Source organism: Cervus elaphus, chromosome 11, assembly GCF_910594005.1.
Source record: "Cervus elaphus chromosome 11, mCerEla1.1, whole genome shotgun sequence".
NCBI lineage: Eukaryota > Metazoa > Chordata > Mammalia > Artiodactyla > Cervidae > Cervus > Cervus elaphus.
In genome coordinates this window covers 44,051,037-44,076,248 of record NC_057825.1, presented here as the reverse complement: position 1 = coordinate 44,076,248, position 25,212 = coordinate 44,051,037, and the positions used below count along the sequence as shown (strand labels likewise).

At 35.8% G+C, this 25,212-nt stretch overlaps 1 protein-coding gene across 7 annotated transcripts in view; it reads left to right on the top strand.

Moving 5' to 3' along the window:
* The window catches only part of EHBP1 (EH domain binding protein 1), a 427,793-nt gene that overhangs the window by 329,296 nt on the left and 73,285 nt on the right, over positions 1-25,212 (top strand). For all 7 annotated transcript variants that reach the window (XM_043917682.1, XM_043917688.1, XM_043917687.1 and 4 more), the window contains 3 exons: positions 392-440; positions 4,766-5,668; positions 12,380-12,523. In XM_043917682.1, the coding sequence (XP_043773617.1) occupies positions 392-440; positions 4,766-5,668; positions 12,380-12,523 (1,096 nt within the window). The remainder of the gene's footprint in view (positions 1-391; positions 441-4,765; positions 5,669-12,379; positions 12,524-25,212) is intronic.

The window sequence follows — 25,212 nt, the reverse complement described above, 5'->3', positions numbered from 1 at the left end:
TTTTTTTCCTTAATCTCATATAAAAAACAGACTCTAAGTTACTATGAAAACTGTGTAAATATTAAAATGAGACAAATAAGCTTGTAGCTGTTTATATACTGACAACAAAGAATTACCTCATGATGAATTTGGTTGTCAAGACTAGTCTCTGGTCCCCTGCCTTAACTTCTCTTTTAGATGGAAAGCTTCAGGCATTGGAACTTGTAATCACTGTTTTTATTTATTTATTTCCTTAATTTTCCACTCTGTTAGTTTTGTTGATTGAATTGCTGTGAAATTGCTAGTTACTCTTTGGTGTTACTGAACGTCAGATTTTAAGATTCAGTTTGTTGTAAAAACAGCTGTTTTTATCAATTACTGTATGTACCTACTGTGCCATTTTCTCCCTCAGTGACTACAAGTCTCTGAATCCTCAAGACATTAAAGAGAACAACAAAAAGGTAAGAATTGCCAAAGGAAAAAAAATGCATAATTTCAATTTTGCCTTCTCTGCAGGCTTTTATTAGTTTGGGGAAAGGAAGGTTGTTTTGTGAGGTCCTAACTATAGCTCACAGACGGTAGTCTGTTTCCTGCAGTTCAAGTAGGATGCATGGTTTACTCTAGTTTGTCACGGCCTTTAAAAATCAGAAATGCCAGCCTGGCATCAGATGATAATAGTGTATATGAGCTTCATTAACTGTCAAGTATTTGTTAAAGCATGTTGCTTTTATTTAGCTTTTTAGCAAGATTTAGCTTTTAAAAAGTGCACCTCAAACTGTTGTCCTACAAGTTCAGAAAAAGCCGTTGGGAGGGGATGAAAGCAGGAGCCTGATGAGTGTGCAAAAAAGAATGCATGTGTTCCCAGAGGCAACAAGATATGAACACTGGTTCTTTTCTTTTTTTTTTTTTCCACTCCCCCCGCCACACTTTTCTGGTAAACTGTACAGTTTTTTTCGACATAATTAATGTACTGAGGTCAGAGCTTCCCAGTTGGTTTGGGGAAAATGTTGATGCTTTCATTGTTGAGAGTAGCTGCTCAGGGCTGAGTGGCTAGAGCCCTTTGGGCCAGCTGACTGTGACTGCAGGCTGACTTAACTATGTACCCCCAAAATGCAGCATAATATTACAGTTTTCTGTGTGCGCGACATGTAAGAAAGGAGGAAGCACCTAAGTCAACATACAGCAGGTACTTCTTTAATGTTTTTTTCCTGCTGAATTGAATTCTTCAACTGAAAATTGTCGTCTTAGAGCAAGATCTGTGGATAGACTTGAGGGGATCTTCAATCATGGCTTTGGGAAAAATTTTATTTTCTCAATTCTTTAACTGAAATTTAGCATTTTCTTCAATTATGAATTTAGACATACCACTATGAATTTAGACATAACAAATCACTGTAGTATTAGCTATGCCCGAGACTCTTTCACCTTTAGAATCTCAGATGTTTTCATATCACTTTACAGTTGCAAATATCTACAACTACCTTTTAAGCTCATCACTTCATAATTGTAGCAGTTGGTACATCCATAAAAAGTACATTTATTGTTTCTCAAATTCCATTTTCTAAAATATATTCAAATATTTGTTTTTCAAGAATTGGTTTATTTTGTAATCATATGTATTTTATGCACATTAAAGCTTTATTCTGAGAAGGGGTTCATTGCCCAAAAAATTAATGGGACAAATTAATTAATAACCTCTAGTTTAGGTTAATGGAGAAGGCAATGGCATCCCGCTCCAGTATTCTTGCCTGGAAAATCCCATGGACAGAGGAGCCTGGTCGGTAGTCCATCAGGTCGGTAGGAGTTGGACATGACTGAGCGACTTCACTTTCACTTTTCACTTTCACACATTGGAGAAGAAAATGGCAACCACTCCAGTGTTCTTGCCTAGAGAATCCCAGGGACGGGGGAGCCTGGTGGGCTGCTGTCTATGGGGTCGCACAGGGTCGGACACGACTGAAGTGACTTAGCAGCAGCAGTTTAGGTTAAACGTTTTAATTTACTTTAAATTAAATAATTAAAACCACCAGTGATAAAAAAGACTATAAAGGGAAACTTGATAGAAGTTCAATCAATAGATGATAATTTAAATCAATTTTTTTTTACTTTTGTTGCTCTCTAAAGCCAAAAATTTATATTTCCATTAAAAAAATTCTTGTTTATTTGCAAATGCATGATGCTGGCCTTAGAGAAATACATTTAAAAACAGTTTTTTAAATTGAAATATTCTACCAGAAAAGGTAATCTTTAAAAGTCAGTATAATTTTCTTCATAGAAATCATGCTTCAAAATAAGTCATTGTCATGAATTATTTCTTATATGATTTTGAAGAACTTGTGTCTATTAAAGCCAAATGCCTTGTTTTTCATCAGTTAACTTATATGGTTGGGCCCACTGGATCTGTGAATGTGGAATCCTCAGATACAGAAGACTAACTGTACTCTACCATTTTACATCAGGGACTTGAGCATCCCCAGATTGTGATATCTACAAGGGGTATTGGAATCAATCCCCATTAGGAGACAACTGTTTCCTAATAAGACAGTTCTTTACCTGCATTTTCTTGCATTTGAATAAACTCATTTAAATGCAGATAAGATCATTATAAAAGAAAAAATTATTATTTTTTATAAAGTGAAGCTTTCAAGCTACTGCTTAAAATTTTGAAAAACAGTTTTTATTTTACCTAGTTATATATTTTTAAAGAGTATGAGGAATCTCATTAGGGCATAAGTTATACTTCTTTATGTTATTTTTTTCAGAAACTTAATAATGATGACCATACCTTGAATTTACATTTTACTACAAAAAGAAGTATATCCCATAAAAATTTTTTCTCAAATCTTAAAGGGCAGATAATTATAGCTTTTTGAAAGAATTTTAATTTAGTTGATCCTATTCATTGCACAATTCAGTACATAACTGTTGTTATACTTTCCTTTTCATCACTTTGCAACTTCTTACCTGATATCTACATTGAGTATCAGTTGCTACCTGCAGATTTATTTCCAACTTCACACAGGTCTTCCTGATAACCCCATCTGCCCTTAATTGGACTTAAAAACAGGACAAGAAACAATGCTTGTGTCTTAAGTTCCATGCAGGCAGATGCATAACAACTGGCAGTGACTCCTTACCAATTAAATAACATTTAACAATGAATAAGACAATTTTCTGTGAAAGACCTTTTTTTCTCTCCACACTGACAGCTAAGACAGTAGATGATTGACCATTGCCGAAGAGGTTAAAGTTCCTTTATAAAGTCCTGACCTCACTTACAAGAAACCTGGTTTGTTTTTAAATGTTTTTTAAGTGCAATTAGTGTGCATAAAATGAATTGCCACATGAAGCAAAACACCAGCAGGAGATTCCCCACAAGGACTCAAATCATTTTCCCAGGTCTGTAAAAAGTGCTGAATAAACAAGGTATTTACCTGTGACATCTGATCTTAACCAGTATGTGGGTGTTTTAGATAATTGGGAAACGTTTAGAATACTGCCTGTGGTGCTTTTCCTGATGGTCTGCAATTGATGTCTGTCAATCAAGTTGTCAGGACACGTGAGGAAGAAAATGACTTTAATTTTCCTAAAACATGTAAAATAACGAACAGGCCCAAACATGCATACCAACTGAGCCATTCTCTTGAGTCAATATTTTGAGGTATCTGTATTATAAAACATAGTGCTGTGAAAATTGAAGAGGTTTTAATATAACAATTTATTTTTCATTTTCTTTCTTACTTATTCCATAACATTTATTAAACTACAGGAAGAATACAATACAAAGATTAAATTCCGAGGTAGAAATGCACTTTAACATGTACGTTCAAAAGGCTAATGCCTTCTGAGTTGTTACATAATTTCCCAAACTTTCTTTTTAGGAAAACTTTGAATTATTATCCTATATCTAGGTTGTTACAAAGACTAGACATTTTACATCCCAAAGCAAGAATATAGCTAAAAAGTCCTTACTTTTTCCAAGAGTATCTCTCAGTGTTTAGCCATATTTTTAGTGCTTCCTAGCAACACAATGTTGTTTTCAAGAGTTAGTTCAGCATAGTAATAATTAATTGTAAATTGAGAAACAGCTTTGATTCTTCAAAACTAGAAAAACCTGATGTGCCACAGTCATTTAAAGGCTAACAAAAGTAATACAATGCAGCTTCACATTCTAAACTAGGTTGTCCTACTCAAAACATTTCATTCTTTCCAAAATGGATAGAGTGAAAATGCAGTCACTCTTCTCATCATGAAAATAAATCTTAATTGGGCATTTAAAAAATGTTTCTATGTTTCTAGACTTAAATAGCAGTTATTTGTATTTTATACCAGGCAATCTGAGAGTTAGTTCTTTTGGAATATCAACCCGTACTTTATCGTCACAAATCACTGCAATTACGTGATCACTGAAAAGAGGTTGCTAGGAATAAAGCTCCAGATGATTTATTATTTCCTTGTACTTTAGTTTTTTATCACAAAAATCAATTTTAAAGTTTTATTTTTAATTTTTAACTCTCATTTTTGCTTGTTCTCTTTAAACTTTTTCTGAGGTATCATCACCATATAACATTACATCATTTTCAAGTGTACCACATAATAATTTGATATTTATATACACTGTGAAATGCTCACCACAATAAGTCTAGTTAGCATCTATTATTTTGCTGTTTCTGCTGTTTTTAAAATGTGTAGGCTAGTGGTGATGTTTAAAGTTTGTTCTAAAAAGTTAAAATGTATAAATTGTCTTAACTCTTCAATATATCTTCTGTTTTTCTTTCCTCTGAAGGCATATGATGGGTTTGCCAGCATTGGAATTTCGCGACTACTGGAACCTTCTGATATGGTTTTATTAGCAATTCCTGACAAACTGACTGTTATGACCTATCTCTATCAAATAAGGGCACATTTCAGTGGCCAAGAGCTAAATGTTGTTCAAATAGAAGAAAACAGCAGTAAAAGCACGTATAAAGTTGGAAACTATGAAACGGACACAAATAGTTCTGTTGACCAGGAAAAATTCTATGCAGAGCTTAGTGACCTGAAACGGGAGCCTCCACTGCAGCAGCCTCCCAGTGGAGTGGTCGACTTCACATCCCAGGACGAGTCTGTATTTGTAAATGATAGTGGAGTTGGAGAGTCAGAAAGTGAACATCAGACTCCTGATGATCACCTCAGTCCAAACACAGCTTCTCCACACTGTCGCAGGACTAAAAGTGACACAGAACCCCAGAAGTCCCAGCAGAGCTCGGGAAGGACTTCAGGATCCGATGACCCTGGAATATGTTACAATACAGATTCAAACCATGCACAAGTTTCGTTGGGCAAGAAGAGACTATTGAAAACAGAGACTTTAGAATTAAGTGACTTATACGTCAGTGATAAGAAGAAAGATGTGTCTCCACCCTTTATTTGCGAGGAGTCAGATGATCAAAAGCTTCAGAATCTAAACATCAGTGGTACTTTGGAGCAAGAAAAATTAGATAATTCCAGACCCTTAGAATGCAGATCAGATCCTGAATCACCTGTCAAAAAACCAAGTTTATCTCCCACTTCTAAACTTGGATACCTGTACAATAGAGATGCAGACCTTGCAAAGAAAAAACGTACTTCCCTGAGGCAGACAGAGTCTGATTCAGATGCTGATAGACCCACCTTAAATCATGCAGATCATTCTGCAAAAACAGTCCAGGTAAGTGAGAATGATGAATACATAAATGTAGTAAATAGCTATTCTTTTTTTGTTTCTCTTTGTGTTCATGTAGTGGTTTTGTCACTAAGTCATGTCCAACTCTTGAGACCCCATGGATTATAGCTTACCAGGCTCCTCTGTCCATGGGATTTTTTGTACTCATAGAACACTTTACAAATGACTAAGGATAAAGTATAATTTCCTGTTGTAGAAAAAACTGAAATAGACCTGCTTTTCGCTTTATATTTTAAGCCTATAAATAAATCCCAATTTCAAGATTTAAGAATACAGAATGTCAAGCTTTTCAAATCAAAATGTTATTAACCTATAAAAACAATATGTTACAGAATAAGTCTTATTTCAGTATTCCATTTAGTAAGAATGTCATTCTTGAGATGTATAATGCCAAATTAAAATATTTCCCATCTATAGCATTTTCTTCAAATATTTTAGTTGCATTGCAGTTGGCATTTTCAGTCCCATAATTACTTCCAGTTAAAAACCCCAGTACATACAAATTTCTCCCCATGAGGGGGATATGGCACAGATTGAACCTTACAGTATTTACTGTAAGGACTTTACTGCTAGGACTTCCATAACTCTGTTGAATAATATTGGCGAAAGTGGGTGCCCTTGTCTTGTTCCTGATCTTAGGGGGAATGCTTTCAGTTTCTCACCGTTGAAAATAATGTTTGCTGTAGGCTTATCATATATGGCTTTACTATGTTGAGGTAGGTTCCGTCTATGCCTATTTTTTGGAGAGTTTTAATCATAAACAGGTGCTGAATTTTGTCAAAGGCTTTTTCTGCATCGATTGAGATGATCATATGGTTTTTATCTTTCAATTTGTTAATATGATGTATCACATTGATTGATTTGCATATATTGAAGAATCCTTGCATTCCTGGAATAAACCCAACTTGATCATGGTGTATGAGCTTTTTGTTGTGTTGCTGAATTATGTTTGCTAAAATTTTGTTGAGGATTTTTGCATCAATGTTCATCAGTGATATTGGCCTGTAGTTTTCTTTTTTTGTGTTGTCTTTGTCTGGTTTTGGTATAAGGGTGATGGTGGCCTCACAGAATGAATTTGAAAGTATTCCTTCTTCTGCAATGTTTTGAAAGAGTTTTAGAAGGATAGGCATTAGCTCTTCTCTAAATGTTTGATAGAATTCTCCTGTGAAGCCATCTGGTCCTATTTTTGGGAGATTTTTGATCACAGCTTCAATTTCAGTGACCAATGGAACAAGATAGAAAGCCCAGAAATAAATCCATGCACCTATGGGTACCTTATTTTTTACAAAGGAGTGAAGAATATACAATGGAGAAAAGACAAATGGTGCTGGAAAAACTGGACAGCTACATGTAAAAGAATGAAATTAAAACACTTCCTAACACCATACTCAAAGATAAACTCAAAAAGGATTAAAGACCTAAGTGTAAGACCAGAAACGATAAAACTCTTAGAGGAAAACATAGGCAGAACACTTGATGACATAAATCAAAGTGAGATCCTCTATGACCCACCTCCTAGAGTAATGGAAATAAAAACAAAAGTAAACAAATGGGACCTGACTTAACTTAAAAGCTTTTGCACAGCAAAGGAAACTATAAGCAAGGTGAAAAGACAGTCCTCAGAGTGGGAGAAACTAATAGCAAATGAAACAAGTGACAAAGGATTAATTTCCACAATTACAAGCAGGTCACACAACTCAATACCAGGGAAACAAACAACCCAATCAAAAATGGGGGGAAAAGACCTAAACAGATATTTCTCCAAAGAAGACATACAGATGGCTAACAAACACATGAAAAGATGCTGAACATCTCTCATTATTAGAGAAATGCAAATCAAAAGCACAATGAGATATCATCTCACACCGGTCAGAATGGCCATCATGAAAAAGTCTACAAACAATAAATGCTGGAGCGGGTGTGGAGAAAAGGGAACACTCTTGCATTGTTGGTGGGAATGTAAATTGATACAACCACTATGGAAGATGGTATGGAGATTCCTTAATAAACTAGGAATAAAACCTCCATATGACCCAGCAATCCCACTCCTAGGCATATACCCTGAGGAAACCAGGGTTGAAAAAGACACATGTATCCCAGTGTTCATTGCAGCACTATTTACAATAGCTAGAACATGGAAGCAACCTAGATGCCCATCGACGGATGAATGGGTAAAGAAGTTGTGGTACATATACACAATGAAATATTGCTCAGCCATAAAAAGGAACACATTTGAGTCAATTCTGATGAGGTGGATGAACCTAGAACTTCTTATACAGAGTGAAGTGAGTCAGAAAGAAAAAGATAAATATCATATTCTAAGGCACATATACGGAATCTAGAAAAATGATTCTGAAGAATTTATCTACAGGGCAACAATGGAGAAACAGACATAGAGAATAGACTTATGGACATGGGGAGAGGGGAGGAGAGGTTGAGATGTATGAAAAGAGTAACATGGAAACTTACATTACCATATGTAAAATAGATAGCCAACAGAAATTTGCTGTATAGCTCAGGAAGCTCAAACAGGGGCTTTGTAGCAACCTAGAAGGCTGGGATGGGGAGGGAGATGGCAGGGAGTTTCAAAAGGGCGGGGATATATGAATACCTATAGATGATTCATGTTGAAGTTTGACCAAAAACAAAAAAATTCTGCAAATCAATGATCTTTCAATAAAAAAGTAAATTTTAAAAAATGTGATAGCTCTGCATTTTCTATAAATATTTCATTGTCAGGAATTTAAAGAACTGCTGCATAACATTGTAAAGCAAGTATGTGCCAGTTAAAAAATAAATAGAAAAAGAAAACAAAACTGCTGCCATAGGTATTTAAAATTTGTCAGTATCCTAATTTGGAAGACATCTTGTTATCAATTATATACAAGTATAAAAATAAAACTGGGAACTTTAAAAACTGTCTTTTCCAGATTATACTTTGATTTGTTGTTCAGTTGCTAAGTCATGTCCTACTCTTTGTGACCCCATGGATTGCAGCAAAGCAGGTTCCACTTCCTCCACATTCTCCCAGAATTTGCTCAAGTCCATGTCCATTGAATCAGTGATGCTATCTAACCATCTCATCCTTTGCCAGAGAAGGCAATGGCAACCCTCTCCAGTATTCTTGCCTGGAAAATCCTGTGGACAGAGGAGCCTGGTAGGCTGCAGTCCATGGGGTCGCAAAGAGTCGGACATGACTGAGCGACTTCACTTTCACTTTTCACTTTCATGCATTGGAGAAGGAAATGGCAACCCACTCCAGTGTTCTTGCCTGGAGAATCCCAGGGACGGTGGAGCCTGGTGGGCTGCCGTCTATGGGGTTGCACAGAGTCGGACACAACTGAAGCGACTTAGCAGCCTCAGCAGCATCCTCTGCCACTCCCTTCACCTTTTGCTTTCAGTCTTTCCCAGCATCAGGGTCTTCTCCAGTGAGTCAGCTTTTCACATCAGGTGGCCAAAGTTTTGGAGCTTCAGCTTTAGCAACAGTTCTTCCAAAGAATATTTAGGGTTGATTTCCTTTAGGATTGACTGGTTTGATCTCCTTGCAGTCCATGGGACTCTCAGAGAGTCTTTTCCAGCACCAGAATTCAAAAGCATCAATTCTTCAGCACTCAGCCTTCTTTATGATCCAACTTTCATTTCCATACATGGCTACTAGAAAAACCATAGCTTTGACTATATGAACTTTTGTCAGCAAAGTGCTGTCTCTGCTTTTTAATATGCTGTCTAGGTTGGTCATAGCATTCCTTCCAAGGAGCAAGCATGTTTTAATTTCATGGCTGCAGTCACCATCTGCAGTGATTTTGGAGCCCAAGAAAATAAAATCTGTCACTTCTTCCACTTTTTCCCCTTCTATTTGCCATGAAATGATGGGACCGGATGTCATGATCTTAGTTTTATGAATGTTGAGTATTAAGCCAGCTTTTTCACTCTCCTCTTTCACCCTCATCAAGAGACTCTTTAGTTCCTCTTCACTGCGTATCTATGCTTTCCCGTTTCTCCCAGAAATCTTGATTCTAGCTTGTGATTAATTCAGCTCAGCATTTCACATGACGTACTCTTCATAGAAGTTAAATAAGTAGGGTGGCAATATACAGACTTGTCATACTCCTTTCCCAACTTGAAACCAGTTTTTCCATATCCAGTTCTAACTGTTGCTTCTTGACCCACATACAGATTTCTCAGGAAACAGATAAGGTGGTCTGGTATTCCCACCTCTTAAGAATTTTCCACAGTTTGTTGTGATCCACACAGTCAAAGGCTTTAGCATAGTCAGTGAAGCAGAATTAGATGTTTTTTTGGAACTCCCTTGCTTTCTCCATGATCCAACAATTGTTAGTTTGATCTCTGGTTCATCTGCCTCTTTGAAAACCAGAACATCTGGAAGTTCTCCTTTCACATACTGCTGACGCCTATCTTAAGGATTTTGACTATAACCTTGCTAGCATGTGAAATGAGTGCTATTGTACAGTAATTTGAATGTTCTTTGGCATTGCCTTTCTTTGGGATTAGAATGAAAACTCACCTTTTCCAGTTCTGTGGCCATTGCTGAGTTTTCCAAATTTGCTGGCTTATTGACTGAAGCACTTCAACAACTTCATCTTTTAGGATTTGAAATAACTCAGCTAGAATTCTGTCACCTTTACTAGCTTTGTTCATAGTAACGCTTCCTAAGGCCCACTTGACTTCACACTCCAGGATGTTCTGCTCTAGGAGAATGACCACACCATTGTGGTTATCCAGGTCACTAAGACCTTTTTTGTATAGTTCTTATGTGTATTCCTGCCACTTCTTAATCTCTTCTGTTTCTGTTAGATCTTTACCATTTCTGTCCTGTACCATGCCCATCCTTGCATGAAATGTTCCCTTGGTATCTCTAGTTTTCTTAAGGAGATCGCTGGTCTTTCATATTCTGTTGTTTTCCTCTATTTCTTTGCATTGTTCATTGAAGAAAGCCTTCTTATCTCTCCTTACTGTTCTCTGGAACACTGCATTTAGATGGGTATATCTTTCCCTTTCTTACTTGCCTTTCACTTCACTTATTTCCAGCTATTTTTAAAGCCTCCCCAGACAACCACTTTGCCTTCATGCATTTCTTTTTTTTTTTTGGAATGGTTGTGGTCACTGCCTCCTGTGCAGTGTTATGAACCTCCATCCATAGTTCTTCAGGCACTTTGTCTACCAAATCTAATCCCTTGAATCTATTCATCACCTCCACTGGATAATCATAAGAGATTTGATTTAGGTCTTACCTGAATGGCCTAGTTATTTTCCCTACCTTCTTCCATTTAAGCCTGAATTTTGCAATAAGGAGCTCACAGTTTGAGCCACAGTCAGCTCCAGGTCTTGTTTTTACTGACTGTGTAGAGCTTCTTCATCTTCAGCGGCAAAGAACATGATCAGTCTGATTTCATTGTTGACCCTCTGGTGATGTCCGTGTGTGGAGTCGTCTCTTGGGTTGTTGGAAAATGATGTTTGCTATGACCACTGTGTTCTCTTGACAAAATTCTATTAGCCTTTGCCCTGCTTCATTTTCTACTCCAAGGCCAAGCTTGCCTGTTATTCCAGATATCTCCTGATTTTCTACTTTTGCATTCCAATCCCATAAGATGAAAAGGACCTCTTTTTCTGTGTGTTAGTTCTAGAAGGTCTTATAGGTCTGCATAGAATGATTCAACTTCAGTTTCTTCGGCATCAGTGGTTGGGCAGATTTGGATTACTATGATGTTGAACGATTTGCCTTGGAAATGACCCAAGATCATTCTCTCATTTTGAGGTTGCAACCAAGTCCTTCATTTCAGACTCTCTTGTTGACTGTGAGGCCTATCCTACTTTTTCTAGTGTTCTTGCCCACAGTAGTAAATATAATGATCATCTGAATTTAATTTTTCCATTCCCATCCATTTTTTTCACTGATTCTTAAGATGTCCATGTTCACTCTTGCCATCTCTTGTTTGGCCATCTCCTGTTTGACCATGTCCCATTCCAATTTACCTTGATTCATGGACCTACTATTCCAGATTCTTATGCAGTATTGTTCTTTACAGCATCAGACTTTACTTTCACCACCAGACACATCCACAGCTGAGTGTTTTTCCCTCTTTGGTCCAGCTGCTTCATTCTTCCTGGAGCTATTGGTAATTTCCCTCTGCTTTTATTATATTGAACACCTTCCCACCTGGGGGCTCATCTTCCAGCATCATATTTTTTTGCCTTTTCATACTGTCCATGGGGTTCTTCAGGCAAGAATACTGGAATGAGTTGCAATTTCCTTCTCCACTGGATCATGTTTTGTCAGAACTCTTCACTATGACCCATTCATCTTGGGTGGCCCTGCATGGCATGGCTCAAAGCTTCACTGAGTTAGGCAAGACCCTTCACCACAACCAGGCTGTGATCCATGAAAGGCATACTGTGATTAACAATGCATATGTGTATGGACCTTATACCTTGTGAGACTATGTTCTAATAAAAATGTAATTTTAATTAACTGAGTTTTAGCCAGTAAAAATACAGTTTCTGATCAGCATTAGTATTTTCTACAGGTAATCTCACAAAACTATTGATACAATCTTATTCCTGACCTGTATTATTTTGATGGATTGTATAACCATTGGTTAGTTTACAAAAGTGGATTACATGGGTTTGAGGGGTTTTGTTTGTTTTGGCTTCTAATTCTGTATCTTTGTTTTTAAGCATCGAATGTTATCCAGGCAAGAAGAACTCAAAGAAAGAGCAAGAGTTCTGCTTGAGCAAGCAAGAAGAGATGCAGCTTTAAAGGCAGGGAATAAGCAGCATACCAACGCAGCCACACCACTCTGCAACAGGCAGCTAAGTGATGTGAGGAACATTGTTTAAAAATAATACATTGTTCATTGTAATCATGAGGGTGTAAATAAGAGTAACTTATTTATATTTCTAATAAATTCTTTTTCCACAGACTGTATATACTATGGGTACTTGTTACTTTTATTGAACTGATAAATTCTTACTTACAGGAGCACGTTGTAATTATTTCTGCACAGCAGTATTAGCTATGAGAAAAAGTAAGATCCTGGATTATGATTTCTACATATATATGAACAATCTGTTTTATGTTAATTTAATTTTATAATTTAGGTGTACTTTGTTTAAGATGGTGTTTTGTCCATGGAAGTTAATTTTGTTGAAAATATTAGAGTATAATAATGATGCCTACCATTTATTGAAATACTTAGCATATATTCCAGGCACTATAGTGGATATTTTACATAATTTCTATTTTACTTAACCACTTAAGTAGATATTCAAACTCTTTGAGGTAAGAAAACTGAGGCTGACAGGTAAGATAATTTGTGTAAGGTTGTAGTCAGTGTATGATGAATTCATGATTTGATCCTGAGACTTAATCAGACTCCAGAGTCAATCCTCTTTCTTATCATAGACTACCATCCCTGTGTTAAGCCATATTTTTATACATATTTTTATGTAGTGCCTCACAGATAATAATGAATATATAGTAATAAAAGCCTTAGATTTAGGGAGACATGAACCTCTTCATGAATCTGAAACTTATGATAACCCTGCCCTACCCTCAATTTTACATATACATAGAACTGCATTTTCCTTTTTTTTTAATTAAGATTTTTTTTTTAGAGAAGTTTTAAGTTCACAGCAGAATTGAGAGGAAGGTATAGAGTTTTCCCCTATACTCTCTGTACCCATACATGAAAAGCCTTCCTTCTTAATAACACTCCCTGCCAGGGTGGTATATTTGTTAAAACTGATAAATCTGCATTGACACATCATTATTACTCAAAGTCTGTAGCTTACATTAGGTTCACTTTTACTGTTATACAGTCTGTGAGTTTAGACAAATGCATAATAACATCTGTCCATCTTTATAATATCATACAGAGAATTTTCACTGTCCTAGGAATCCTTTGCATTTCACCTATTCATCTCTCTCCCCATCCTCAACCTCTGGGAACCTGATAATTTTATTGTCTTCACAATTTTGCCTTTTACAGAATGTTGGTAGTTGGAACCATAGTATATTACCTTTTCTGATATGGCTTCTTTTCACTTAGTAAGATGCATTTAAGGTTCCTCCATGTGTTTTTATGATTTGATAGCTCATTTCTTTTTAATGCGGAATAATACTCCACTGTCTGGATGTACCACAGTTTATTTTTCCATTCACTTACTGCTAGACATCTTGGTTGTAATCAGGAATAAAGCTCCTTTATTCATCTACAAACGGAGAAGGCAATGGCACCCCACTCCAGTACTCTTGCCTGGGAAATCCCATGGATGAAGGAGCCTGGTAAACTACATCCCGTGGGTTTGCTGAGAGTCAGACACAACTGAGCGACTTCACTTTCACGCACTGGAGAAGGAAATGACAACCCACTTCAGTATTCTTGCCTGGACAATCCCAGGGACGGGAGCCTTGTGGGCTGTCGTCTATGGGGTCGCACAGAGTCGGACGTGACTGACGTGACTTAGCAGCAGCAGCAATTATCTACAAAGCAGGTTTTTATATGACCTCAAGTTCTCAATTCCCTTGGGTACATTTCAAGGAGCACATTTGCTGGATCTTATGGCAAGAGTGTGTTTACTTTTATAAGTAACAAAGACAAAAAATAAAAAGACACCAAACTGTCTTCCAAAGTAGCTATACCATTTTTCTTTCCCACCAGCAATTAAATGAGAATTCTTGTATTTTACTTTGGGTACTGTCAGTGTTCCAGATTTTGGTCATTCTAATAGGTGTGTAGTTGTATCTCATTGCTTTGATTTGCATTTTGCTGAGAATACATAATATGGAGCACCTTTTCATGTGCTTATATGCCATATGGAAATCTTTGGAGAGATGTCTGCTAAGGTCATTGATTTATTTTTTAGTCAAGTTATTAGTTTTCTTACTGTTGAGTTTCAAGAGTTCTTTGTTTCTTTTGGATAACAGTCTTTTATCAGATATATCTTTGCAAATATTTTATACATGCCTGTGGATTGTCTTCTCATTCTTTCTACATTGTCTGTCACAGAGTAGAAATTATAAATTTTAATGAAATCCAGTTTATCCATTATCTCTATCATGAATCACACCCTTGGTGTTATATCTAAAAAGGCATCACCATACTCAAGGTCATTAAGGTTTTATGTTGTCTTCCAGGAGTTTTATAGAATTATGTTTTACATTTAGGTCTGTGATCCATTTTGAGTTAATTCTTGTGAAAGGCATAAGGTCTGTGTCTAGATTTATTTTTTTGCATGTGCATATCCAGTTATCTAGCACCATTTGTTGAAAAGATGATCTTTGCTGCACTGTGTTGCTTTTGTTAACTCCTTTCAGATACCAGCTTAATAACCTCTGAGCTTGACCACCATTTTTCATACTTTTCTTCTTTTTTACTTTCTTTATTGTTATTTTTTTCTTTAAGTGAAGTATAGTTGATTTACAATATTATATTAGCTTCAGATATACAACATAGTAATTCAATATTTTATAGATTATGCTGCATTTAAAATTATTGTGAAATACTGGCTATATTTCTATGCTATACAATATACAGACTTTGAGTCTTTACACAGTAATGTGATATAAAATCAATATAGTGGGCCAGTTTTATTTTCAATGAAAAAGAATAGAATATTTAAATGAAATGGGAAAATACCAGAATTTATCACACATCATAGTATTTTTGTGTGATTTTAGTTACGTGGGTATGTGTGCTTACTTGATCTTGGTACCAAATGTATTTTTAATTGTGGGTCATGATAAAAATGTTTGAGAAACACTAATTTAGATGGCCATTCTTTCTAAGGAAGAAATTTTGTAGCTTTTATACCAGTTCTTTCAGTTGTATCAATTTGTTATATCAATTTGTTTGTTTCTTTCTAAGGAAGAAATTTTGTAGCTTTTATATCAATTCTTTCAGTTATATCAATTTGTTGGTTCAGTAAGATATTTATTGAGTTGGAACTGAGTGTGGCAATAGAAAAGACTAAGCTTCAGGTCTTCCCTGGTAGTCCAGTGGTTAAGACGCCACACTTCCACTGCAGGAGTTGCAAGTTCAATCCCTGGTCAGGGAACTTAAGACCCTACATGCCACAAGGTGTGGCCAAAAGACAAAGATTCTTCCCTCATGGAATTTGCATTTTGGTGAGAAGAGACAGAGAATGATGAATAAATAAATTAACTACAGAGTGTGAAAATGACTGATTTAGTAGAAATATTAGAGGATAATTTGAGTAGGTAGGAGTGACTTGAAGAGGGGACATTTGAAGTAAGACTTGATGGGTGAGAAGGATCCCGTTAAGTGAAGAGCCAAAGAAAGAATATTCTCTTCAAAAAGAAAGTTATTTTGTTGTTATTATATTTGTGATAAACATTGTTTCATAGTTGTTTCAGGTTCTAAAAATTATGGAAAATTTATAGCCCTGTATTTTGAAGTATGTTGATTTTAAATTTAGAATACTTGAGATTTAAATGATTGGTTTGCCAAGTAGATTTTAAAAAGCTATTATTTTACCTATGTATGAATTTTACATATATTAATAATTGTCATCTAATGTTTACTGAGCACTTACTGTGTGTCAAGCAGGATTCAAAGTGCTTTCACATAGATTTTCTCATAATCTCCACAACAATTATATGTGTTAAATATAATCTCCGTTTGATAGTTGAGAAAACTGACGCACAAACAAATTCAGTTGCCCATGGTTACACAGCTAAATAAGTGACAGAGCCAAGAATGGAACCTAGACAGTTTGACTTTAGAGATTATGTTTTTAAAGCATTATGTTTTATTTCTTTCTTGTTTATTTTCTGAAATCCTTGTGAAGTAGGAATGGATATTATTGTTGTAACCATTGTAGAGAAAAATGAGTTAGGAAAGGGGGTTTAAAATTACCTAGGGTTGCAAACAGTAGCAAACTAGGCTTAAAATTCGAGTATCCTGACTTTTAAAGCTGTTTAGTCTTTCATTCAGTTTATTCATTTATTGCTTTAAACTTTCAACAAATATTTTATTGTTCATCTCTTCTTTTTAAGGCACTAGTAATTTTGCTTACACTTAAAATATCCCAAGTAGAACAAACTTTTAGCTAAATTATGTTAGTATGAATTCAACATCAGAAGTTAATTACTGAAATATTGCTTTTTCTATGTCTGTAATATCTTACTCTACCTGTAAAATCTGTAACTTGGATTTTTTTTATCTTATTTACCAATTTATTTATTTATTTTTGACTGTGTTGGGTCTTCCTTGCTGTGAGGGTTTTTCTTTAGCTGTGGGTGAAGGGGACTACTTTTCATTGCAATGCAAGGGCTTCTAATTGGGGTGGCTTCTTTTGTTGTGGAGCACCGGCTCTAGGGTGAGAGGCCTTCAGTAGTTGCAGCTCCTAGACTCTAGAGCACGGGCTGCAAGCCTGTGAGTTGTGGCTCACCAGCTTAGTGGCTCCGTGGCATGCGGGATCTTCCCAGATCAGTTATCAAACCTGTGTCTCCTGCACTGGCAGGCGGACTCTTTACCACTGAGCCACCAGGGATGCCCTGTAACTTGGATTTTAAGAAACATGGTATGGTAGTGATGTCTCATCAAGTCAAGATACTCTTAATACTCCTGGTAGCATGTAACTTGCCACACCCTTCTGAAAAGCCAATTGACTTCTTCAGGAAATGCTCCTTCTATTTTACTCAGTAATCCCACTAACAGAGATTAATACGCAAGTTTTCATCACATGTTATTTATAATAGTGAAAGTTACAAAATGGCAATCGCTCAAAATGGAAGAATGATCAAATAAATTACAATACATATATATACTTTATATGTATGTAGCCGCTGAAAATCATTATGTAGCCATTGGAAATTATTTAATAATGTTAACAAGTTCACAGTGTCATTTTGTACAAAGAAAGAAAGATCTAAAATAGTGTATGGCATATAAAGCCCATTTTGAAAGACTGTGTTTTTATCTGTGCATTGAAAAATTCAGGAAGGAAAGTGATCAAAATATTAATAATATTTATCCCTAAGAGATAATATAACAAATGGCTAATAGAATTTTTCCCTTTATCTTTTTCTGTTTTAAAAATGACATGTTTAGATAAATATTTTAAATTAGGGAAATTTGGGGTATCCAAAAAGGGTGTTTTTATTAGATTGCTTTCTTAGCATATCTAAATGTACTTGACCATAAAGCTGTTCCATTTAAATTAGTGTTGTGTTTCAGTATCTCTCTGGAGTGTGTGGGGGTGGGTGTTTTAACAAGAGAGATGTAGAAAGAACTGTTCACTCTTATAGTTGATGATATTTGTTTGTGCCTAAGTGTGAAGTAAATAGTGAATTCAGTACTACCAATTCTGTTTATATTGAGAAGACATTTGGTCACTTTATTGTACTTTTTCCCACTTAACCAAAATTTTACCCTATTTTGCTTATGAAACTGTGTTTCAAACAGTCCCAAGGATACTTTCCCTCCCCTTCCTCTTTCAGGTTATCTTTTGCTGCATTATAAAACAATGGAGAAACCTTATTGGCATAAAATAACCATTTTTTTATGCTCATAGATTCTATAAGTTAGGCATTAGGATGGGACACTGAGGGAATGGTTTATTTCTATTGCACGATTTCAGGGGCTAGTTTTCAGCCAGAAACGGTACTTGACCTCTCCACATGGTCTCTCTACTTGGGCTCATTTGGGCTTTCTCACAGCATGGTGGCTGAGTCTAACAGCAAGTGTCCTAAGAGAATAGGTGGACTCTCTTACGCATGCTTATGAAAGTGAAAGTGTTAGTCATTCAGCCATGTCCGACTCTTTGCGACCCCATGGACCATAACCTGCCAGGCTCCTGTGTCCATGGAATTTTCCAAGCAAGAATATTGGAGAGGATAGCCGTTCCCTTCTCATGTTCTAGGTTTAAAAGTCCCTTTGCCATACTGTTAGCCTTAGGAGATACAAAGCCACACCCAGGTCTAAGTAGCAGAGAGGTAGACCTTACCACTCAATGGGAGGACTGTAAAAGTCACATTGTAAGATGAGCATGTGGCATGGGAAATTTTGTTGTAGCCTCTTCTCGGTTATATTTTAAGCTTATTTTATTTTAAAAAAAAATACTATTCTTTTTTTAAAGGTCTTTGTGTATGTGTGTGTATAGATCATTTTAAAAGTCTTTATTGAATTTGTTACAATATTGCTTCTGTTTTATATTTTGATTTTTTGGCTGTGAGGCATTTGGAATCTTAATTCGCTGACCAGGGATCAAACTCACACCCCCTGCTTTGGAAGGCGAAGTCTAACCACTGGACCGTCAGGGAAGCCCTTAAGCTCACTTTTAAAACTTTCTTGCACATCATACTATTGCTTGTTTTTCAAATAAGTCAAACCCTATATTGATGTGTTGTGAAGAACATCAGTTCCACGAACTCAATAGTACATCATGGAACTATTGCTCTAGTTTTGACATTTGTTACTCTGTGGGCCTTATAGCAAATATTGAAATTATTTAAGAAAGAAAATGTAAAACATCAAGTAAGTCCAATTTTACAAAAGAAATTAGACCTTGCCATTGCTTTTCAGACTTTCAATTTAGTATGCAACTTGATAATCAGGTTGATATCTTTTCCAGTGACATGATAGTTTTCTTAATTTAATCACTTTCTTTATCATTTCTGGTAGCTCTTATACATATCGATTGAAATTATTTAGCAGCGCTGTCCGTATTTTGGAAAACTAGTACGGCCAACTTGGCTGACAAAATTAAAAGGGAAAATACCAAATTTCGTCTCTGGAGCAACTGAGTTAAGTGATACTAAAAGTAGAAATTACTTAATCTTTCTAAATCTGTTTTTCCATTTGTGATATGGAGGCAAGTTGGTTTTTTTTTTTCCTCCTGTGTGACATTCAAATTAATTGGTGTCCATGGTGGAATGGGTAAGGGAAGCATGACTAATGCCATCCCTACTTTAGTGTCAGCATCCTTTTCAATCTGAAGAGATCAAAAGACTTCTGGTAAATAAAAAGCAGGTCTAACTAAAAATAGAAAAATCTGGCATCTAATTTAGTGAACTGATTGCTACTATTTTCACTTCCTTATGCTCTTTAATTTGTGCCTTAATTTACCATGCTCTTATTTTTAAATTCATTATAAATTATCTTGCCCTTTATAATGTATACTTTGGTACCAAGAGTCTAGATGCTGGCAGGGAGATATATATATATTGATACCTACAGGTACCCACTGCTTTTTGGGTTCTTAGTTTAACTGAGAGTTCCTGGGCGTTAAAAAGAAAAAAAGTTAGTAGTACCCTGGAGTGACCCCAAGTCTTGAATAAATGAGATACTAACCTTAAATCTTCAAGAGTTGTGTGAAAAAGTTAGTTACTCTTAAGAGACTGCAAATTTAGGACTTCTTCAGCAATTTCTTTCATCCTTCTAAACTTTGTTTCTATACAACTAACCTAGGATCTACTGATTAATACCAGGAAGAATGAGTAGAGCTATTTTAATAATTGATGTTAGAGTACCTAAATAGAAACATAATTGTATGGGGCAATGTCCGTGTACTCAGTACAACTTATCCCCTTTAGAGGTATCTAGTTTGTATCTAGTTCTGGACTGAGAGAGAGAATTTACAGAGGATTCAGAGAAGTGTTAAAGGATTGAAAGCAAAGATATACTTTTAAGGAAAGACAGGCTTATGAAACATAAAGAACTGGGAAGTAGTTTAAGTACTAATTTGAGTGTATGAAGGCTCAGATTCTTTCTAGTAACTCCTACCTACCCAAGAGTAATAATCTTCCAGACTATTCAACATGGCCTCATATAAAGTCCCTGCAAATCCTATCCCCTTCCTTTCTAGCCTCATTTCTCACTTCTCTCCCATTTTTCACTCTACAGTCTAGCTCTGCTAAGTTGCTTAGACAGGATGTGGCATCATGCTCTTTCGTTCCTGTATCAAGCATTTGCTGTTCTCCTTGAAATGCCTTTCTTCCCTTGTTAAGAAAATCACTTCTGTGAGTACCTCTGTCAAAGGCTCCTAGCAGCAAAGAAATTCTTCTTCCTGTATCTTTTTCTATTGTATTGTACATATCATTACTGCCACATTTATCTCATGTTATTATCTAATTATCTCTTTCTTCCCCTCAACTGTGAGTTATTTAAAGTACAAGAACTGTGTATTCCCCGTCAGTGTTTGTTTGATGAAAAATGAAGGGAGGGAATAGTGACAGTCTATCATATCTTCTAAGTGTCAACTAATAAAAACATGAGCTTAAATATGAAAAATTGGGGTTGCCATAAGGAGTTTCTTGGTAAACAGGGGAAAAGATTGACTCTCTGAAGGTCTTTAGAGCAGAACTGATTATCATTGGTCAGAGAAAGTTAAAAGGTCCTCCTATCTCAAATTGGTTACAAATATGACATTTGCCACTGCGAGACTCAGGGTTCCCTGTATCATTCACTTCTTCCTATTCTTAAATCCTACATTATGATACCTTCCTTTCTTGTTATGGTATGGACACACCAAAGTCTGACACTACCTACTTTTCCCATATTCTGGGACCTCTCAGTAGAGATTGGGTTTCCCCTGTGGCTCAGCTAGTAAAGAATCCACCTGCAGTGTGGAAGACCTGGGTTCCATCCCTGGGTTGGGAAGATCCCCTAGAGAAGGGAAAGGCTACCCACTCTAGTATTCTGGCCTGGAGAATTCCATGGACTATACAGTCCATGGGGTTGCAAAAAAGAGTCAGACACAACTGAGCGACTTTCACTTCACTTCACTCAGTAGAGGTTAGCTCCCACCTCTGCCTTGAATCACATCACTCTAGCCAAACATTCCTTCATATAAATTAGTAGCTTTAGGTTGGCAGGCTAGGAAATACCTCCTAAGACACTGAGGATAACTCTTGGTAATATTACCACATGGATCCTCAAATACAAACTCTACTTTGGGAAATATTTGAGCTATAATTTCTCTTAAAAGGGAACTCACAAATGTAGATACTGTAAACCTTATAATTTTTCTCAATTTTTGTCAAGACTACCATTGCATGTTTTAATGAGAATGTGCTACAAATACATAATGCATTTAGGTCTTTTTAGGGAAAGTAGTAGTTTACGTCAGTCATTTGTATCTCTTGTGTTTTGAACATTTGTTTAACCTGTTTCAGGTGTTTCCTGAAATCGTTTTTCTGTAGGAGACAGATTTCATTGCTCTGAGCTCTGTGATTTATATTTCTTTGCTTTCTATTTCTTTTGCCCTATGAAGATTTTTGTATGTTACATTTTACTAATATAAATTTCAGGTGTGATATTTGTTTTGTGCATAATTTTTCACATATACTTAAAATAATTTTTTTCAAAGTTTAACTCAGGGTTTTGACAGGTGCAATAGTCTAGCCGTTATATAACCAAAAGAGCTTCCTTGATTATATATTTAAACTTAAACTCTGAGAAAAATTTAATAGCTTTTTTTCAAGAAAATATTTCCTTTTTTATTATTTTTCTTTATTACTCAATTCTCCCAACACTTTTTTCTCAAGAAATACAAAAACAGAATTTAAGAAGCTAATCTATTTCAAACTCTTTTGCTTATTACTTTACATTAGAATATAGTTGCTTAAAAAATGTTTTATAAATCCATCGTGACATTTAGTAATACTCATGTAATTGTATTAGCTGAAAGAGATGTTTGCATTTGATGTACTAAAGTTTAGAATCAGTACAGTCTAAGAATAAGGAATGACAATCCTGCTACCCACACTCGTTGGAGGTGTTATTAGGATATGAAGCACTGTGAACCTAACAGAAAAAGGATGCTGTATAGGTTTAATTATACCTTTAAGTTTTAAGAGAGAATAACATCTACTTTATAAATAGAAAGTCTAAAAGGAGAATTGGGACTGATTCTTCAATTTAATTAGTCTAATCACTTAACAGTCAGTGAATTTGTAAATATGTTCATTTTTCAGTCATAAATTATGTTACGTAAGAATGTGGTTTGCAGACAGTTGTTAGGTACTTGGAATATTTTTTAAAAGAAATATCAGCAAGAAATCATTATTATAATCCATACTTGAAGTTTTTTTCCTAATGTTTAATATGCAAGCATAGTGAGTGACCCATTACAATAGTCATAGAAGCCCATTTTCACTTCAGTTCAGTCACCCAATCGTGTCCGACTCTTTGCAACGCCATGAACTGCAGCACGCCAGGCCTCCCTGTCCATCACCAACTCCCGGAGTCCACCCAAACCCATGTCCATTGTGTCAGTGATGCCATCCAACCATCTCGTCCTCTGTCATCCCCTTCTCCTCGTGCTCTCAATCTCATCTTCACTTAGCAGGATCAAACTGCAAGTTAGGAGTTCTGAAAGGTTTGTGGTATCTGTCTTTAAAGGTTTGCAGGAATATTTAGCTCTTCGAAAGAAAACTGTGTATATGAGAAAGGAATTTCAGTTTGGGCAGTCCTTAATTAACTATAAAGATCAGTAATCAAAAAAAGATACAGGAACTTTTTTTTGTTGTTTTTTCACTAGTCCTTAATAGTGAATCCTAAGGGCTTATTTGGAAAGAACCAAAAGAATGCAAACTGCTCTTTAGTGAACTGAACCTTTAACTGGTATTTTGTTGATATGAAGGGTGGGACATCAACTTTATACTTTTGATGATAATTGGAAAATACTGACTTAAATGGGTGTAGTATGCTGTGCTGATAATTATAGCAGATTTCGATAAGATCACTAGATCTTTTCCAGATAAAGGAGCAGTTACTATCCAGCTGGTAAAAAACACTAAATACCATTTTGATAATCTCTGATAGAAACTATCCTCATAGTTTTCATGTTTATATGTGTGTCCCAAGTATGTCTCCTCATAAAAATATATATAAGATTAAGCTTATGTTTATGAGTATTGGTTATGTTACATTTAAATGGCTAGCTTCTAGGAATCAAGCTTTAAACGTAAGGTCAAGCTAAAATTTTAATTTTCTCTAATTACACATATTATTCTATTATGAGGAAGAAGTAGGTATGCATTTATAATTTTAAAAGAACATCAGTTTTTACAAAAAGAAATCAAAACCTTTAATAACGTAGAGAATAAGAATTTGTTTTATTTACAGATTTTTATTCTCTGTATAAGCTGGAATATCTACACCCAGGGCACAAAGATGAAAATGTATTTCTTATTTCTTACTGTAACACAATTGACAGAAGATTAATGTACATAATCCCTTTTAGACCAGTAAGGCACTTAAAACATATAGCTAATCTTTTTTATAGTTGCATTTTATAGGAGAATGCCGATATTCTTCTGTATTCAGCATAAATGCCTCTATACAGGGCGGTGGTTTTTATTCATTATGATTTAAATAATAGTTTATTATGTCTAAATTTAAGATGAAGTCTGCTATCCTGACAAAGGCTACTAGACTTCTTAGAAAACATACTGTTACCTTGCTCGCATATCTTCAAAGTCACACAAAATACTAGCATTGTTGGGGGAAAAAACTCAAGCATCTTTTCTATTATGTGGCCACAAGCCTCTAGTCTCAAAAGTCTTATTTATTTGAGACTGCCGTGAATACAAGAAGCTAGGGCTAGGTATTTTAACATCAGGAACACTCCTTTTATGCCACTGTTAATGGCCATAGACGTTTGCCATATGGCTGTTCGCAGTGTTGAACATCCCAGGATGGTATCACCATTACTAAGAGCTGTATTTTATATTGCCTGTTCTGATATTGCTCAGCATGCACAAGAGTAGAGTTTAAATCTTTATTCATTCCAATTTTCTTTTGTTCTCCTTATCATGTTCTGGCTTTCCCAAGGATATATGCCTTGAATGAAAAGTCACATGTGCATTACTAATTGTGTGCTATTGTATTTACAGTTCCTAGTGGTGGCACTGTGAAGCTACTAATTCCTTTGCTTCACTTGATGTAAAATAATCTGAGTGTCTTTGATAGCAGTGAAACAGTATTAATTGTTTTGTACATTTCTTGGTCACTCTTCTTAGGTGGTCTTCATAATCTATTAGAACTTTCAGCCAGATTTTTGTAATGTCATGCCTCCAGCAGTGATTAAATTGGTAATTAATGAACAGTCTTTGGCAATGTAAACCACATCCCGTTAATTTTCCCTTTTGAGTTTTTAGAAGTTGTCTTCTGTGTCAGAAATCATTGCGCCACCTTGCTATGGCCCCTTGGCATGAAACCACAACGACTTGATTTTTGCAGCCATTAGTAGATCAGAGCAGTAATTTCACAGTATTTTGGTCAAGGTAATTATAATACCAAGAACTGAGTAGATTTGAAAATTCACGAAAGTAGTCCAGAAATACCAGGTGAGCTTCCTTGTGTTCACTGGAACGTTATGATTAGTTTAATTGGTCTTTGTTTGATTTTAGCCGCAGAAACTATTTGTGCCACAGCAGTGCAGTGACTTTATACTTGAGTGTTTCTGACCTTCTTTGACAGGGGTGGGTGCAAAAATGAACCCTTTGAAATAGTTCCCTTCCCAAAAGGGGGTTAAACTTC